At 40.4% G+C, this 20,278-nt stretch overlaps 1 protein-coding gene across 1 annotated transcript; it reads left to right on the forward strand.

The window, feature by feature from the left end:
- The first annotated feature begins 730 nt into the window (after nucleotides 1–730).
- Nucleotides 731–18,598, forward strand: LOC132127820 (BEN domain-containing protein 5-like). Its single transcript, XM_059539965.1, has 3 exons — nucleotides 731–868; nucleotides 18,169–18,376; nucleotides 18,493–18,598. The coding sequence occupies exons 1-3, from the start codon at nucleotides 758–760 to the stop codon at nucleotides 18,585–18,587; spliced, it is 414 nt and encodes a 137-aa protein (XP_059395948.1). The 5' UTR covers nucleotides 731–757; the 3' UTR covers nucleotides 18,588–18,598.
- Nucleotides 18,599–20,278: the final 1,680 nt, after the last annotated feature.

Here is a 20,278-nt window from a genome sequence, read left to right on the forward strand (position 1 = left end):
GCGAATGAAATATTGAAGCCATGAACCGAAATGATCAAAACGTACACGGACCAATGGTCTTGTCCATGTTCTCTTACTTGAATCCATCTTAAGATTTGAGTCTCAGACCTTCTGCAAAACCCCGCCTTGTTCAAGCAGTGATTGACATGGCGGGAGGGGGCGGACACGTGATCGGCTCGGAATGCATTTTCAATGTGCACATTGAATTTTGCTACATTCATTGCGGGACACTGAATGAAAATGCAATCGTAAGTGTCTTGACTGTGAGTGTTAATGCATTTAAGAAAAATAGCATTTAAATGATAATTTTGCCACAGTTTTTGCTTGAACATGTTATACATATCTAATAATTTCTGTAATACATTTTCATTTTCATTTTGCAACTTATAAAGCATTAAAATTAGTTTTCATTTTACATATTAAAACTGGTGTATGAAATGGCAAATGAAAATTATGTAATTTATTCACCAAACGTTGCACAAATGTATTGGAAAATGAAAATGTAAATACAGAAATGCATTGCCATTTTACATATTGCATTGTCATTTTGCATATTACATTCCAAATTGAATATCGCTACCCAAGTGCTTCCATAGATATGTTCGTTTTCTTTCTAACTGTCAAAGATCCTGGAACTCCAAGCCCAAAGGAGACCTTACAAAATAAGGATATACATGTATGTATAACAAATGTATTACTCTCAGTCACAGATATCTGGAATCTATCATGGTCCATATTTACCAAACTATAGGCCCTGATGCAAAAGAAAAATATGTATATTGAGTACATTGACATTATTTTGTATATAGTTGCAGAGTCTGGCTGTTTGAATGAGGTGGAACCATCTGTAACTTCAAAAGGAGATGAGGTATAGCATTGCCCTCCCCTAACAAAAAATAAGTATACTACAAGTTAATTTTATAAAGTATACTTAAGTAATGTTTAAGTATATATTTTGAGAAGTATATAAAATGTAGACTGAAAGTAAAAGTAGTAATTATGCGGTGGCTTGTGTCGAGAATTATAATTGATGAGACCTTTGACCAATGAATTATGTCCAGATGTGCCCTTTGACCTATGAATTATGTCCAGATGCGACCCTCCGGCATGCGTGAAATTGATCCATCATGCTTTGAGTTCCGGGAGGTGATGTTGTTTGTTCAGCGACCAAATGATGAATGAGTTCCCCTGAAGAATTTTTTCTAATTAGTGGACATGTGTTTGGGTACATATTTCACAAACCGTCTCGAACGATCACACTCTACACGGCTGACGAGACCAACAAATTTGTACAGGGTCAAGATCCATGCCTGGTATTTCCTGATAAAGATTGGCGGTTATTTTTCAACTATATCTGTAAAGATCTGAACGATTGTGGACAAGAACCATTGTACATTGCGGAGTGGGATGGAGTGGCCCCAAATATCCGATACCGAGTGATCGGTGATCATACCCAAAAGAGTCCGGATGATTGCGTGTACATATTTGCCTGCGAAGACAAGACAAAGCTCAGTGGTTGTTCGGGTGATGACCAGCTCAAGGAATATCACGAAATGTTCACCCTGCAATTTTTGTTTAAATGGAGCGATCTTCATCTGCTGAGCTCTCTTTTTTCAATCGTAAACAAAATGTTCAAGTGGTGTGACATGCGTGATGGATACAACAAGATTAAAACACAGTTGTTTCACCCCGAGCGGTATCCTAGCAAAGTTCCGGGGGTGTTACCGTCCCCGCACATTTATTATCGCCATTATAAGGAACAGTGAGTACCCTCCCACCACAACATTTTGCACCATGTCTCAAGAAGACTCTTTGTGCTGCGATTACACTCCTTTCAACGTCGTTGATCCTGATGATAATGCTGTTAATTATACCCTGACAGGACGACCCCGATCACCTGACCTGCACAAAGAATGCTTGGATAAATTCTGCACAGAGCTCGGATATCGCAACCTGACCTACCTAAAGGATCTGTGTACCACCTCCTCCCACACAGGGTTCGACACCACAGACAGGTGCTTCAGTGGGATCGGCTTCAAAATCATAAAAGCTACGATCGTGATGCTGCTGCAACATATTATTGACAACAAACTGAGGGAGGAGTGTGAAGGTTGTGCGGCGGACCATCCGAGTCAACTGTAACTGCTTTGTAACGATTTGTATTGTAAAAAGACAAGTTTATTTGTACAAATAAACTTGAACTGCAGCATTCCTGTCTGTTTGAGCCTACGGCTTACTATTTTGACGCACGCTTCGACGAGCTGTCCCGCAAACTGTTTAAACCTGATATTCAGACCATTATTGATTCACTCTGCGCCGCTGCAGTTTAATGGCCAACAACATTCTGCAGATTCAAGGAACTGCCGGAGCTATCCTGCATGAATTAAGAGACGAACCATTCATCGTCGCAAAGCTACAAGAAATTAGGGAAAAGTTGCTGGACGATTCCTACAAAAAAGTTGTGTTACCGATACATGGACTTCATTGACTGATATGTGTGTTAACAGTGCTGATCCGCCGGCTGTAATGCTCAGAAAAATTCTAGATGAGATATCCACAGCTGATCAAGGAATAGCAGTTAGCGAGGTACTATGTATGTGCACATATGTAACCAATGTATGCGTTAAACTTGTTTCGAAAAATGAGAAAAACAAGGTCTGTGAAATGGTTGAAATTCTGGTCGACTACATACTAGACCGTGGCTATATGGCGTGTGTAAATTGTCTTTACTGGTTAAACAGCTTTATCATTATTACTTATATCAACCATTATGTAACCAATTTTAATTTTATTCTGGTCATCATGTAACCAATTAAAAATTTATTCGTTTCATTATGTAACCCTTTTTTTTCTGGTCATTATGTATCCGATTTGAAAAAATAATAATAATCTTGTTACTATCTCTTTATTATTTTTAAATAAAAGCCTGAAACGCTACACTTGTACTTGTTATTTTTTTGCAGAAGGTTGTAACGGCGACATGTCCGAGCTCATGAAAAAAGTCTATTACAACCCAGCGAACCCTGGATCTTTAGGAGGTAAAAAGAGGTTAAAAGATGCGTTGTTAAATGATACTGGCATACGGCTGAGCGATAAATAGCTCTCAGACTGGCTAGAGGGGAAAGATGCATACACTTTACACAGAACAGCTCCTATAAACTACAAACGCAACAAAGTTCTGGTCTATGGTATGGACATGCAGTACCAGGCAGATCTAGTCGACATGTCGGCATACTCTAAGGAAAATGATAATAATACATTTCTGTTAACCTGTATCGACATATTTAGTAAGTATGCCTGGGCTAGAGAACTGAAGAATAAGAGCAGTGTCGAAGTTACTAAAGTGTTCTGGGTCTATATTCTATATTCAAGTCTATATTCGAGCAGGGGAGAGTTCCAAAGAAATTGCAGACGGACCGAGGAACAGAATTTTTTAACAAGCATTTTCAAGATTTGATGAAAAAACACAGCATTCAGCATTTTGCTACAGCATCTGATTTGAAGGCCAGCATCGTAGAACGATTTAATAGAACGTTAGAAAGTCGAATGTGGCAATTTTTATCGGCTACGAATTCGCGGCTACGAATTCGCATAGACGTTTTGCAAGATATTATGCAGGGCTACAATTCCAGCTATCATAGAAGTATTAAGATGAGACCCACGGATGTCTGTAAAGAAAATGAAGGTGTCGTATTTCAAAACTTACGGTGACATAAAAAAAACGTACGGTGGTATGAAAAAGAATGCTCAACCCCTATTGAAATATAAAGTGGGTGACGTGGTCAGGATTTCTAAAGTACGAGGACCATTCGCCAAGGGTTATGAGCAGAACTACACCGACAAATTCTTCACTATTTCCACCTGCGTGCCGCGTGACCCTCCTGTATATAGACTCTCTGATTATGACGGCGACGCTATCGATGGGGTGTTTTATGAAAAAGAGTTATAAAAAATTATCGTAAGCAAAAACAAAGCGTTTAAGGTGGAGAAGATTTTAGGGAAAAAAAACAGGGGAAGTCTACACTAGTTTTAGTAAAATGGGTGGGGTGGCCTTCGAAATTTAATAGCTATATAGACAAATAAACATTGGTGGCTCTGCAAAAACCTTAAAACGTACAAATCTTTACCGAATCAATTCATTCGAGTAAAAGTCTACCATGGATGAGCGCGATTTCTACGTTACGTTACCTTGCAATGCGTCTTTAGCTGTTTACCCCGAAAATCGTATATCTAGTTATACGACCAGGCTTGCTAAAACTATAGACCTGAAAGGTGAGTGGCAAGTAGGCCTCGTTGAAATTGAATATCCTAGAAGCTGGTACACCTTTCGAGACGACGAGGGATACTTCAACCTACACACCGCACCAACCCCGCCCCAGAAACATGCTAATAAACCCGGCGAAGCTGTGTTTAAAGAGATCAAAGGGTTTCATGTATCAAAGAAATACCATATAGATTGAGGACACTACGAGAATGTTTGTGACGTGGCGCCACCGGCGCTTTTGTCTTATGATAAATTACTAAACAAAGTACAAATGGTTGCAAAACCTAATATTGCGATAAGCTTCTACGAGAAACTTGCTGCTATTATGAGTACAAAGCCTGAAGATGGTTTAGGACGTTCGGCCTACCATGAAAACGCAAATTTTACCAAAAGCATTATTACCAATGCTCCTTATCATGCTGATATCAATGGGGGCTTCTATACGATGTACGTTTATAAAGACATTATTGAATACCAATCAGTCGGCGATTCATACGTACCCCTTTTAAGATGCGTATATATAACCGGGGAGAAGAATGATATCATCAGTGTTAGATATGACAAGCCCCATTACGCATCGGTAAACAAGTCTCATATCACGGATATTACCATAGAATTAAAGGACGACCAAAACCGTGAAATACCATTCTCCTACGGGAAAGTGATTGTAAAACTACACTTTAGACCTGCGAAACAATCCGGTTTAAAAAAAAAAAAAAAAAAAAAAGTAAATAAATAAAAAAATGTATTTCTACAACGCCCAAAGGAACGAATGTGACTGATTTGTCACAGTGTCTGGGTTGTGTTCCCTGGGTGTCCACTAGATGTCCTCTTTTCCCACGGTGTCTTTCACTTCATTAATCACATTCCTCACGTCCCTGCTTAATTATTGCACCCAGCTGTCACTAATTACCTATCATCACACCCTGTCAGTTTCCCATTAGCGCTTGTCTCTCCTTGTGTATATAACCCGGTCTGTCTTAGTATGTGTCACGGAGTCGTTGTTTATTCATGTCCGTCAGTTCGTGCCCTTGCCTTGTCGTCTTGTTTAATTTATGTTTTGGATGGATGTTTCCTATTGACCCCTGCCTGGACTGTTTATGCTTTTCGGATTACCCCTTAATTAAAGACTTACTCGCAATTGGTTCTATCTCCGTGCCGACAGAACGACTCCGTCACAGTAAGAACCAGCGGTATGTCTGCCTATGTCTCATCCCCAGCCACAGAGCGGGAGAGAGACGGTTTTGAGGGAACTCGCCTGGTGGTTTTCCGGGGGACCAGGGGAGGACGCCGAGGAGGGAGTGGTCGAGAGGAGACTCGGCATCGCTCTCAACCATGGCCTCCCTTCGACCCGGGGCTTGTGTGGATTGGGTCAGAGCCACCATCTCACCATGGCAGACAGAGAGGAGAGAAGAAGCGCCACTGCCCATGATGGCCGCTAGATCAGCGCCAAGAGGCAGGATGGACGCCAGCACAGCGCCACAGCACAAGGTGGTCACCAGCCCAGCACCACAACACAAGATGGCCGCTAACCCAGCGCCAATGCCAAAGATGGTCGCTCGTCCAGAGTCCTGGCCCAAGATGGCCGCCAATCCAGCGCTACCACACAAGATGGCCGCCAGCCCAGCACTACAGCACAAGATGGCTGCTAACCCAGCGCCAATGCCCAAGTTGGCCACCGGTCCAGAGCCACGGTCCAAGATGGCCGCCCGTCCAGAGTCATGGCCCAAGATGGTCGCCAATCCAGCGCCACAGCACAAGATGGCTGCCAGCCCAGTGTCACCGCACAAGATGGCCGCTAACCCAGTGCCGATGCCCAAGTTGGCCACCGGTCCAGAACCACGGCCCAAAATGGCCGCCAATCCAGCGCCACAGCACAAGATGGCTGCCAGCCCAGCGCCACAGCACAAGATGGCCACTAACCCAGCTCCAATGCCCAAGTTGGCCACCGGTCCAGCGCCACAGCACAAGAGGGTCGCCAGCCCAGCACCACAGCACAAGATGGCCACCTGTCCAGAGTCATGGCCCAAGGTGGCTGTTTGCCCAGCGCCGCTGCACGGGATTACCGTCTCAGCTGATCCTCCGGAGTCGAGTCAGGTTCCTGTTGACCCTCCAGAGTCAAGTCAGGTGGCCGTTGAATTTTCAGAGTTGAGTGAGGTTCCGGTTGACCTTCCAGAGTCTAGTCAGGTGCTCGTGGACCCTCCAGAGTCAGAGTTAGTCACCATTGACCTTCCGGAGTCAGGAATAGTCACCGATGACTCTCCAGAGTCAGGGCCAGTCACCGATGACCCTCCAGAGTCAGGGCCAGTCACCGATGACCCTCCAGAGTCAGGGCCAGTCACCGATGACCCTCCAGAGTCAGGGCCAGTCACCGATGTCCTTCCAGAGTCAGGGCCAGTCACCGATGCCCTTCCAGAGTCAGGGCCAGTCACCGATGTCCTTCCAGAGTCAGGGCCAGTCACCGATGTCCTTCCAGAGTCAGGGCCAGTCACCGATGTCCTTCCAGAGTCAGGGCCAGTCACCGATGACCCTCCAGAGTCAGGGCCAGTCACCGATGACCGTCCAGAGTCAGGGCCAGTCACCGTTGACCTTCCAGAGGCAAGTCAAGTCATCGGTGATTGTCTAGGACAGAGTCAAGTCACTGGTGATTTTCAAGGACTGAGTCAAGTCACCATAGATCTTCATGAACAAGTGCCAGTCACCAATGATCTTCGTGAGCAGAGTCAGGCCAGCACCGATCCTCTGGAATCAGGTAGAAACATCAGGGGATTACCAGAGTTTCGTCGTCCCGTTGGTCCGGCCGCACGGACGTCTGCTCCGCCCTGGGGGTCTCTCGTCCTGACCACACGGTGGTGGTGGTCTTCTGCTCCGCCCTGGGGAACTCCGGCCTCGACCACAAGGAAGTGGTGGTCTTCTGCTCTGCCCTGGAGGGCTTCCGCCTTGACCACAGGGGTGTGGTGGTCTTCTGCTCTGCCCTGGAGGGCTTCCGCCTTGACCACAGGGGTGTGGTGGTCTTCCGCTCCGCCCTGGGGAACTCCGGCCTCGACCACAAGGATGTGGTGGTCTTTTGCTCTGCCCTGGGGGGGCTTCCGCCCTGATCACACGTTTGTGGTGGTTTTCTGTTCCGCCCTGGTGGGCACCACGTGATGTCCTTATGGACTTATGTTTTGTGTTTCTTGTTTTCTGCCTGTTCCCCTCTGTGAGCCTGGACCTCCGTCCCTCCCCCTGAACCTCCTCCGGTCCTCCTCCCTCCTATTGACCCCTGCCTGGACTGTTTATGCTTTTCGGATTACCCCTTAATAAAAGACTTACTCGCAATTGGTTCTATCTCCGTGCCTCATTGGATCCCAGCCGTGACATGATTACGTTGACTATTATCGAAATCAGGCAGGCGGCGGACTACCTGGATATGCCGGAGGAGCTGTTATGTATGGGGCGGGTCTAGGAGGGCTTTTCAGAGGTCTGTTTAGGATGGCAGTACCGTTGTTAAAAAAAGGGTTTTAGCATCGCTAAACCACACTTAAAAATGGCTGCTATAAATATAGTCTCTGAAGTTGTCTCAAACGCTATGTCTAGATCTTATAATGCTGATCCTAAAGCTCAAGACGGTTCAGGTCTCATGGTCATGGCACGTAAGAGGTTGTCTAAACTGCCGGGTGTAAGGAGGCGTGGTCTTTCGCTAAAGAAAACAAAGCGAAGGTCAAAGAAGCTCTCAGTTCCGCTGAGAAAGCGTAAAAAGCCTAAGAAGCGAAACACAGCGTTTAAGAGGTCGGTTAAAACCATATTCTAACATGGCGTTTCTGCATCGCATGTCAGGAGAATGCATCAAGTCCGAACTTGATTTATTCACAGTACCGCTGACACAGACGGTTATTGAGAAAAATGCGTATTTAGAAGTGCCGCCTTTATTGGCTATATCGGATTCATCACCTTTGGAGTTTTTTATCCCGGGGAATGGTGAAGATTATATTGACCTAAATAACACAATGTTGTTTCTATGCCTTAAAATCACAAAACCTAATGAGAATGATCAGAGGTAAAGACGAATTCTGTCTGATGAATGACGAGGATGTGGCCTATAAAGTAAATATCATGTCGGCTGCGCTTTTTGTAAAGAAAGTGAAAATTTTTCACTTTCTTTACAAAAAAAGTGTAAAGAAAGTGAATTTTTTGAAAAATTTCTCCATACCGATGGGGTCCCGTGTATCAAATCAGGAAAATCTGTTTTAGGGAACCTTACCCAAATCCATTGTCCTAGCTATGGTGGATAACAACTCATTCACCGGTACGTACGATAAAAACACATTCGCATTCAATCATTATGATTTGGAGTTCCTAGCAGTGTACGTCGACGGTCAACAATTCCCTGCCAAACCTCTACAGCCAGACTTTGCCTCAGGATCCGCCGTCCGTGAATTTTATCAGCTGGCGACCGCTACCGGGAGACATCTTAAAAATCAGGCTCTCTCTATCAACGGGGAAGATTTTCTAAAAGGATACACACGTTACACCTTTAACCTAATGCCTGACGAAGATTGTGGTCAACACATATCGCTCATCAAGTCAGGGAATATCAGACTTGAAGCACGTTTCAAACAATCGCTACAACATACTAGTAATCTCATAGTTTACGCTGTGTTTGACAGTATCATCGAAGTGTCCAACTGCAGACAGGTCCTGGTCGATTACTACTGAGCAGAAAAATGAACACGTTGCAACTCACCGCTATTATGGACAAAATCGCATGTAACACTCATTTTCTCGGAGTCCTCCCAAGTGATCATTTGCCTGAGATACCATTAAGGAACTTACCAGCGATGGCCATCGTTAACACTCACCCCGCGACCCAAGCTGGCGAACACTGGCTCGCCACTTATTTAACCCTGGATGGTTCCGGCTGTTTTTTTGATAGTTTTGGTAATGCTCCTGACAGCGAGTGCTTCCCCAATGACCATCATAAACTTTCTGACGACCAATGCCCGTGTAGTGCTATATTCTACCAAAAGGGTTCAGGATTTTTCAACTGATACGTGCGGACAACACTGCTTGTTCTTTCTATATCACCTAGCCAGGGGTCGAGACTATAACTATGTGATCAATTTGTACAGTGACGATTATATAAAAAATTATAAAATGGTTTCGCTCTTTGCGAAAAGACTAAGATCTAATACTTGTAATGAAAAAAATGTATCCGTGTATTCATTGTGTGCAAACATGTAGTACGTTTATGACCCATGATTGAATTATCCATTGTATGTGATTGATAATAAATAAAAACTCTTTAAAACATTTTACTTTACAGTCTTTTATTCTTAAATATTCATACATAAGGCGTACTAGTCATTTCACAGAGACATACATTTTAAAGAAAATACATCATTAAAATTCTAACCACTGTCTTCGATAGAGCGATGGTGATTTGAACAAGGGTTCGTCAGTCCTCAGGGCTATAGTACGCATAATTCTCTTTTTTTTAGGAGGGGGTGTAGGATCAGGTGTGTAAGAGATCGACCCAGGGTTTGTTTTTAAAGAATTTATCACGTGACTAACATGATGATTCGGCACGGTAGAAAACGGAATGTTTAATTCTGCAAATGATTGTAGAAATTCAGACCATCCTAGAGGTCTTCTGTCATCTCGGACCTGTTGCGAAGCTGTAACATTTTTTATCTAATCGAGCATGTGTGAACCATGTATGGGTTTGTCTTTAAACACAAATTCAACCGCTTTGTTCCAAGAGCCGAGTCCTTTAGCTTTAGACATTTTGTCTAATATGTATCGGCTGTTTTTCAAGCTTCTCGATGGTACGTTCTTCAGAACTTCGGCTACAACATCTTGAGTGACCTCATTATCTCGGGGTATAGTAGTGATGCGATTATCTTTATGACTGGGCGCAGGAGTCGGTAATGAGAGTGTTAAAACAGAGTTCTCACGATCACCTTGTTTAACGAGTGTCAAAAACCGTGTGAGGATGTTTGAGTAAAGCTTGACTTTTTCACTCTGATCCAAATCGTTTCTGAGTAAAATATTTCTTATAGCGATATCCAAATCGTTTTCTACGACCTGGTGAATGTTCTCACAACTGGTTCCGGATTTCAACATCTCTAGCTGGTTCTGGGGCACGAGATACATGTTCTCTGCATATTCCATGCTCAACCACGTCTAGACGATATTAAGCTGGAAATAAATGGTACAGCTACGCTCAGGAGTGGTAAAAGAAAGCCACCACTCTGTGGCTATACCTATTTTCTTCTTGGCAAGAAATTTAATTTCTGATTTTTGCCTCTTCAGTTTTCGGTACTGCTGGCCGTTGATAGGAATCGTACCATAAAGTATGTTTAGTGCTACTTCGCAGAGTGCTAAAATGAGCTTGTCGGACGACGACTGTAAAATAAGATGCCGTTGATTAGGTGTGGCTTTATGTAACATCTTTAGCAGAGGTAGATGCTTACAAAGCTTGGCTGACATGACCAATGATCAAATTCTTCTTTTTTTCTGTAGGTAGACCACTTGGCGATCAGAAAGCAATCCAGTTCTGAGTCGGTATTGTTCTGGTGTTTTTGCTTTATAGTCTATCATAAGATATCCGTAAGCCTGACTCGTAGCATCTTGATAACACTCCATAAAGTATTTTGCATTGGTTGGATACATCTGCTTTACTAATACGATCACCTGATTTGCATCTCGAGGATTTTTAAACAAAATTAAATAATTTGTGTTCAAGCTGATGGTTCTGCTAGATTTACCTTGAGCGAATAAATTTTGCACTATATAAATAGTGCTAAGATTACGGTGATGTACAAACTGTGTGAAGACCTTTTCAACCTGCCCATTTCCGCTAGCCTCACTCATCACGTCATCCAAAATCAGAAGTTTAGCCCTTATTGGGTGGTAGTAAATGATTATCATTCAGAGACGAGGGTACTCCTTCCACAAATTTAATATTGTACAGTTGAAGCAGATCATCGTACAGAGGTTGCCAGCAGTTGTAAATATATACAATGTTTTAAATTTTTTTAGAAATCATATTTAGACCATTTTCCATCAGTCGTTTAACAAAATAGGTCTTGACGCTATTGGATGGTCCACTGATCACACATGAGAAAGGATGAATAAGTCTAAAGTCAAACTCGGAGGCATCCCGAACCCCTCTATGCATCATCGAATCAGTAGCCATAAGGAACAGTATTGAAATCAGATAACAGTATGCGCTTATTATACACCACTTTGAACCTTTTCTCGACTGACTTGTTGTGCAGGGTGATATGCTTTTTATCCCTTACAATGTTTTCAGAATGGGCCATGATGTATAGCGTATCGTCGTGAGACGTCACATAGCTGTTAACCAGACCAATCAGTGAATCTAAGCAGATAGCTTGGGAATTTCTAGCATTCAGCGTTATACCCTTAGCTTTCATGCACGCTTTTCCTTTGGCAGTGCGATAGCCATAAGATTTCGGACCACTAGAACAGAACTCTGTGATGTAGTCGCCGTCCCCTATCTCATCAGTCAGATCCCCCAAATGGTCTCCGAGGGGAGAAGTCCAGTCACCATCCCTAGACAGAAAAATGACGCTGTCTGTGTCAGAGTATAATACATGGTCGCCAAGTTTATCCATCAGGTCGTACAACTCCAGTCGGGCATGGGCAGTTGTAAAGGCTCCTATAAACACATTAATGTTACTTGTCTGACAAACATCACCTTTGGTGGGTCTACGCTGGACAAGTGCTACGTCATCTGAGACGAATGTAAAGTAGCTCAGGGTATCGGTTTTACCAAAAACAATATTGGTGAATTTTTAGGGGTCTTTTACCAGGGTGGTTTGTGCTTAATCCTCTCTCATAGAGAATCTTCCCCATAAACTATTAAGCAATAGCTTGTTTATAGACCTCTGAGCAGGATTGTGACTGATCTTTTCAGGGTCGAGACGAATCCCCTCTTTTTCATAATATTCGTTGATGTAAGATTCTTTGTCAGCATCTGTGATCACATTGGACGGATAGCCAGACGCTTGCTGTTTCAAACACAGAAACTTTTTTACGTAGTCTCGAAACAGATTATCAGTCCTTTGTGGGAAATGCCGAACTTCATCGATCTTGCTCACGACATAGCCCTTCTCGATCGCTTTTAAAAGTTCGATACTGACCCAACACCCAGAGAGAGACCTCTCCTCATCCGTGTGGTTACAGACTGATGTTTGGTTTTCAGTGTGTGCACAGGTGCGACATAAAGGAAACATTAATTTTCCTTTGCACCTGTAAGGTAAGACAGGATGTAGTAATTTGCGTGGTGGGTACACGGTGGCCTTGATAAGACCGTAATAATTTTCAATCGGTTCGAAATCGTTAAAAATGACTTCGGGGTGACCGATCGGATAGCTCTTCCTAGCCTGACAGAAGGGATATAAGCTGGTGAAATCGATGTAACTTATTTTCTCCCCTTCGCTCGTTTTGTGATAGAGTTTGTAAGCGTTACTGCGCCAAAAAGTGCGTCTCGAGGCTTCAACCTCTCAGGAGCCAAATAAATACTCATAAACGACATCACAGAGGTGTCAGTCTGTTTCATCTTGTTCCATTCGCATTCCCAAAGGCCCTCTATTTTCAAACAGCGTTTTGTAGAATCTCGACCTTATCGTTAACCCTTCTTCTAGGAACACCGAAAGGCACACCTGACATGGGATGGGTATTATGGGGCTCAAAACGCCATTCATGTCCATGAAATAGACATCCATTAAATTCAAGCCCGTGCCTCACCACATCCTGTTCGTAGTAACCGTCTAAAAAGTAATGCCCGATCTGTACTCCACCGTGGTTTATTGCATGGTGTATGTCTACATTTCTGATCTTGTTCACATACTCTAACCATTCGATTGACATGTTGGAGTAAGATTTGTTGTGTTGGACATACATGTTATTATGTGTCAGGGCTAGTCTGTCTCTGTTGAGCTAGTGGGTTTTGAAGACGCCCATACAACAGCTCGCAAGAGTGTTAAAGACGAATGGATCGAGTTCGGTACAGTCTATGAAAGCCTCTCTGTATTTCATACATGCTTCACGTAATAAGACAACATCGTTGACACCATACTCGTATAACTCTTTACTGAAATCAAACAATTTACCCGATACGGTGTTATACCATGCGTCGAACTTTGTCTGATCTTTATCCAAAATGTTTTCATACCCATAAAACTTTTTGTCTGGATAGGACTTCCAAGTAGTTCTCATTTTCTTTCCTATTGAAATGATGAGGGAAGTGCCCTTTTTCAGTAGTGGTCAAGTTTAGAGCGGCGGGCATCTTAGACAGTGCCATCGGGATGAAACTGTAACTGTCGATGTATCGCTGAGCAAAAGCTTCGTCGTACATGAAGATTAATTTTAAGCCTTGCATGATGATGTCGCAAAAAAAAACTTTGCAAAAAAAACTCTAGGATTAGAAAAGTGATAATGATCCTGCGCTTGTCCTGTAAAATACGACAATTTTGATGTCTAACAGATTTTCAAACTTCGCTATATCATGAAGACCGATCTTGTCCTGGATCGAAAATCCCGTGTCATTGTGAATGACTGTTGCCCGACTTTCTAATTCGCTCTCAGGTAATTGCGGGTCGAGAAAGTGGGCTAGACAGATAGATAGGCAAAATTTATCACATATATTTATAGGACAGAATAGACTCAACTTTTTCCGTTTAATCACCTGTTGAAGTGGAACATCTGTGAGTTTACGTCTCTGGCCCCCACCGCCATGTCTGTTCATGACCACGCTGACTACGATTTCAGCAGTATCGTCGTATAATAACTGATCATCGCTCTGTAAAATTCTTTCGATTTGATCTGTAAAAAGTTCCACGTCGTAATTATTGTCATCTGTTAAAATGACGCTAACGGGTGATTTGAAGTTTTCACCATTCATTGTTAAATTAATCACACATGCGTCCCCGCCGATAGTTCTAGCAAATGATGCTATCTCCTCAATTTTATTGTGTAATAATACGTGAAGGGCTGCCAAATCTGTAGACCTAATCTCACGCATATTCATAGAATCACGCATATTCAAAGAATACCAGTAGTTTAAATAATTAGCAGATGAAAATTGTAATATCCATTACCATTTTAAATATTTACAGTTATAACAATCAATTTTCTTTGATTTAACAAAATCATGAATAATATAATCTAAATACATTATGCAACCATACCTTGATCTATCTCGGGCGCAGCATCGTCAGCGAATCTGACAGACTCTGTCGAGCTATCTGCATAGAATAATCAGAGGTTAAAATGTTGTGAATAGACATAAAAAATAAAATAAATAAATAAGTAAATAAATAGAATAAATAAATAAATTAAAATAAAAAATAAATAAATAAATAAATTTAAATAAATAAATAAATAATAAATAAATAAATTATAAAAAATTACATAAATAAAAAATAAATAAATGAATGAATAAAAATTAAATAATTAAATAAATAAATAAATAAAAAATAAATGATATAAATAAATAAATAAATAAATAAATAAACTAAAAAAAAATAAAAATAAATAAATAACCAATAGATAAATAAATAACCAATAAATAAATAAAATATTAATAATAACAACAATTAGAATTATATTTATCATAATAAATATATTAAATAAATAAATTGCACCAAAAGTTGGAACCATATTATCTTACGGATAATTTAATATTTTAATAATTAATTACCTGTATGTGAATTTGCTCTCTGTGATGGTTGGACTGATACAACCGTCCTTTTCTTTCTCAAGGGGCTGTGTGATGGGTTTCTGCTATTGGTAGCGTTGCTAGGACCAGCCCGGTCATCACTTTCACCCTTGTCCTGAGTCAGGTCCATGAAATTAGGCTGTGTAATTACACGAAGCAACTCTAGAAAATAAAGCAAATAATTTCTGTTATAACTGTTATAAGTTCTCATCATACAAATTAGAGTATTTAGCTACAGCTAACAGTTACAAACAAAAACCGATACTGTTCCGTTCACAATTAGAAGAAGTGTAGAAAGTCAAAAGAAATATCGAATTTTTAAAATATATACAACTTTTGTCTTACCATTCTGGGTACCCGTTTCCCATATGAGTTGCACCTCTGTTATAAATAATAAAAAAACAATTATGTTGTACTTATTTAAAAATATATACAAAGTCAAAAGAAAGATTCATTTTAAAGGTATAAAATAAATAAGTTACCATTTTGCGAGACTTGCCCATCAATCATGCGGACATCTTCTATAGATAAACATAAGAAAAAAAAAGTAATTCAGCATGTGGCTCTGTGTAAACATCATCGCTGACTCCGATGCATAACAGCGGATACTCGAATACGTCACAAAAGTACATGCTGTTTAGTTAGAAAATTAAGTTTAAAAGTATGCAATATCTACTTTACCGTTTTGCGAAGCTGGGTCCTCAACCATAGGTACATTATCTATAGATAAGCACATGTAAGTATTCCAACTCAGGTATTTAAAACTTAAAAATGGATGAATAGTCTCACAGAACTTAATCCAGCGTATGGCTCTGCGCTAATATCTCTGACTTTGATGTGCAGTTAAAAGTTAATCTTTACAAGTATAAATAAATTACTTTACCACCATTTTCATCGATCAGCTGTGCTGCCACTACAAAAATAAAAACAATAAAATGAAAATCATATTCTTGCGTAACATTATCCGTGTATTAAACATCGGAAAAGAGATTAACTTACATTTATTAATCTGGCTAAAAGCATTTTTCTCCTTGTGTCCTATAAGATTAAATCTATTAAAATAGAGAGCAAATGGAAAACGTCTAATCAACCCTTTAATCCTTAAATTCAAATTATATCTGATTTTTAAATGAATAATTTAACTCAGCTTGGCGTTCCATAGCGTCTCGGGGGGAAAATACAAGCTCAGTCGTTCAAAATACGATCAGAAAATGAATGGAACTCAGAAGGGTTTGACTTTTTAAAGTCAGGGGCGTGTCTACTTTTATAGATCCTCGGAGCTCTCCTAGATAAATATTGACTGGCATTTACATTTTAAGGAAAAATAGCATATTAACTCTATTTGAGATTACCACGCAGGATATTTGTTTTTCGTAGTGAATATTATACTTTTAAACTGTGAATAGACCAAATCTTGCGATGGGTTGTATACACATTTTATAAATAGCCTCGATAGGGCAGCCGAGCTCTACGGTACAGATTCTCATCCTGCAGCTGTGAAAGTTCACATTTAAGTCTTCATGAATAACTGACAAAATATTTGTTTTCATATTGAATAAATTTTAAACCGTGAACGTCACAGTTCACACGTAGGGTGTAATTTTATAAATAATCACTAGTAATCACTAGATGGCAGCCGAGCTCTACGGTTCAGATTCTCATCCTGCAGCTGTCAGCACTGCGTGTTTTCATAGCCCCTTTGAAGCTGTGATTGTATCCTGCGTGACGACAAAAACATAAGTTGTTTCGTCACGGTTAGAATAGCTATGTGTTTACATACCTTAAGGACGGATCTGTGTGGGTAATAAAATGTTTATGGTTCTGCGGATGTCTGAATAAGCATTTAGATCACAGGAGCCACCTTTTGGGGCTAGCAAACACATCGGATGTCACCTACCTCACTCTGCAGCTTCAGAAAAGTCACAGCTCTGGGGAATACTAATCGCAAATAAACAAGAACCGTCGGACAACTGATGTAAAGGGAGACTGTTTATTTAAACTTTAAAGTAATATCGCTCAGTCGTAAGAGATGTAGTGCATTTAAAACGTTTTCTCTACTTATCCACTTTATCTTTTGCAGCGGACCAAAATGACAGGAGCATGCGCTCATGCATGCTGTTAGAGAGAGAGAAATAGAAGGCTCACGCTACTGATTAGTTAAAACAAGACAAAATGTTGTGGACCTCATTGAGGAATCGTAGTGCTCGCACACAGGGGACTTTCAAAATAAAGTTTGGGGAATTTATATTTTTATTGGTTTATTTGCAGTTTATTAATACGTTGAGAATTGTTTTATATAAACGGCATATTAAATGCATACACACCCACACACCCACACACACACACACACACACATGATCTCACGATCTGTTAAAATCATTTATTATATTCATCCTTCATCAAAACGTACTTGTTTTATCACAGTTTACACACACACACACACATACGCACACACAGAGTGAGAGCGCGCGCTCGAGCATTACAGGCTGCAACCTGATACCGCGGTCGCGTAACACACAGACGCGTCCAGAAGAGTCCGAATATGGAAACGATCCATATAATCTTCAAACAAATTCTTCAGGGGAACTCATTCATCATTTGGTCGCTGAACAAACAACATCACCTCCCGGAACTCAAAGCATGACGGATCAATTTCACGCATGCCGGAGGGTCGCATCTGGACATAATTCATAGGTCAAAGGGCACATCTGGACATAATTCATAGGTCAAAGGTCTCATCAATCATAATTCTCGACACAAGCCACCGCATAATTACTACTAGTATACTTTCTTATTTTTAGTTTAAAAGAAGTATACTAATGGAACACTTGTGCATGGATTAATATAAGGCAAGGCAAGTTTATTTATATAGCACATTTCGTACACAATGGTAATTCAAAATGCTTTACATAAAAGAAAGTAAAATAGTAATGAAGAAAAATAATAACAAGAATAAAACAAGCAATTTTAAAACTTTTAAAATTATTAAAACTGTACGTATTTAAAATGAATTTAAAACAGTTAGAACATGGTTTTACATAAAATAAAATAAAAAAAAACAGTGAAAATATATATTGCAATAAGAACCCCCAACTGCAGTACACTTAAAGTTTTAATAAATTTTGTATGCATTTGTACAATGTAATACCTTGATTTATTTTGTTTTTAATTTTGTCAGATTCACTTGGGGGGAGAAGTTCGAGTGCGCAGAGAGGCCTGGTCAAGGATTCAAAACAGCACGCGGGATTCCTTATTTGTGAAGGAGTTGGCAGTGGCAATTTGGGGCACTAAGACTCTGGGGGAAAGAAGTCTCACAGGGAAGGAATGCCCCGCAACCAAAACCAGCAGGCAGCCTTTAACCCCCCAGAAACTTCAGACATTAAAAGGTAGCAGTAGCCACAAGGTCTTTGTGGGATGCCAAGTACTGGGTTATGGAGTAATACATTTTTATTTGTTCTGGTGCGACACAAGCATCACTATTTATCAATTCATTTCTTTTCAGTCTGCTACAAGGAGTGGCTTGACAAAAAGAATGTGGAGGAGACAGAGTTGCAGGCCAGATGGGTAAAGGCGGACGGTTCATCACAGAAAAAATAATGGACATTAACCAGGCGGCAAGGAATTCGACCGGAAGTTGAAGTCGGCTGGGGGCCGCCATCTTGTAGCAGAACTTCACTTGCGTTAGCATCCCATTGACATCCCATTCATTTTGGCGTCACTTTGACAGCGAATAACTTTACATCTGAGGCGTTTAAAGACTCCATTTGTCCATTATTTATTTCTACAGATACCCGACAATGTATAAAGGGCTCCATTACCTTCTATGTTACATTATGGCCCCGTAGAAACAGTTTTTGTAAAAATAGGCAAACGATTGCATCATAACCACGCGACTCTCTGTCGCACAGTAGAGAAATTACCGTACAGACAGGAGGAGAAGCTCGCAGGCAATCGGGGAGACGTCAAGAGAGATATATCTCCTATATCTATGGAGATATATCTATCTCCATAGATAAAGAGTCCATAAAAGCAACAGGACAAAATATTTAAACAACGTTTTTGGGGAATTGGAAATAATTCGGTATGTGGCAAGTGAATACATATGAAGTAGCTTTTATCCACGAACTTTAATAATTTATCTACTTCATTAAATAATGAAGTATGGGTAACGGCCGGTATATTGACGGGAATGGAGAAATTATCAGGAAATTATACAGGCAGTATAAGTAAAATCTCAATGTCAATCGCGGTTAACGTTCTTTTATTTATTTACAGATCTACGCTTGAAGATGAATGTGATCCCTTTCATCCTGGTCGGAAGCCATCTACAAAATGTCATAGCCTACATAACTTGAAATAAAGAAAAACGTTTTTTGTTCAAGTGTTTTTGACCATGATTTATTAGCCAAAACTGCATGATTTAACACCAAGCTCACAATTATTTGAATATTAGCCTATGGGCAAATGTTTTACGTGAAGAGATGAAATCATGTAGAACAATAAGCAATTTAAGAGACTATAAATGAACAGCCTACATTGAATCGATACGAAAATGACTCGAGGGGATATTGTATACTGACAGTATGGTTCCTGGATTATATATGTCTGTTTTGGATCGGTTACTATTCAGTTTGATGTAGATAGAAGGAAACGAACATTTTTTAATGTGTGCGTTTATGCATGTATGTGTGCATGTGCTATTTGAATCAATTTTAATAATTTTGGATGATTGTACATGTTCTTTGTTATCTGTTTTATATATATATATATATATATATATTATGTGTGTGTATGTGTGTGTGTGTGTGTGTGTGTGTGTGTGTTCAAAATAAGCTAATTAAACTAACTAAAATGACTAAGTACTGCAGAAAGGCAAACGATTACAATCCAAAAATAGGCTATAATTTCAGAGTCGATAATAATAATAAAAGTCGATTTTAGCCACTTCTTTTGTCAGGCCTATAATGTTTTAATGTAAGATGTCATATTGTAATTATATATAGCGCAATATGATATTATATATAATTATTATAATATTAATATATTATATCATGTTATTATATTATATTATGTTATTACTATACAATACGATTTGATTTCCAAAATCACACACACACACACAGACATATGTGAGTTTATTCTGATGCTCATTGAGCGTTCGATTTCAGCTTGCTTGCACTTAACGTAACTTTATATACACCTGGCTAGTCTGAGCCCTTATTTCTGGAAAGTCGTGATACTTCGACCTTGAAAACTTCTGATCATCATTCAAGACATCTAAGTATTGT

Source organism: Carassius carassius, chromosome 45 (assembly GCF_963082965.1).
Source record: "Carassius carassius chromosome 45, fCarCar2.1, whole genome shotgun sequence".
Lineage (NCBI taxonomy): Eukaryota > Metazoa > Chordata > Actinopteri > Cypriniformes > Cyprinidae > Carassius > Carassius carassius.

Bases quoted from the DNA above. Each gene is read 5' to 3' on its own strand.
- LOC132127820 (XM_059539965.1), top strand. From the start codon at position 758: ATGCAAAAGAAAAATATGTATATTGAGTACATTGACATTATTTTGTAT. The intron at 869-18,168 runs GTATAGCATTGC...TAATTTTGTCAG, and splicing joins TAACTTCAAAAGGAGATGAG to ATTCACTTGGGGGGAGAAGT. The intron at 18,377-18,492 runs GTAGCAGTAGCC...ATTTCTTTTCAG, and splicing joins GAAACTTCAGACATTAAAAG to TCTGCTACAAGGAGTGGCTT.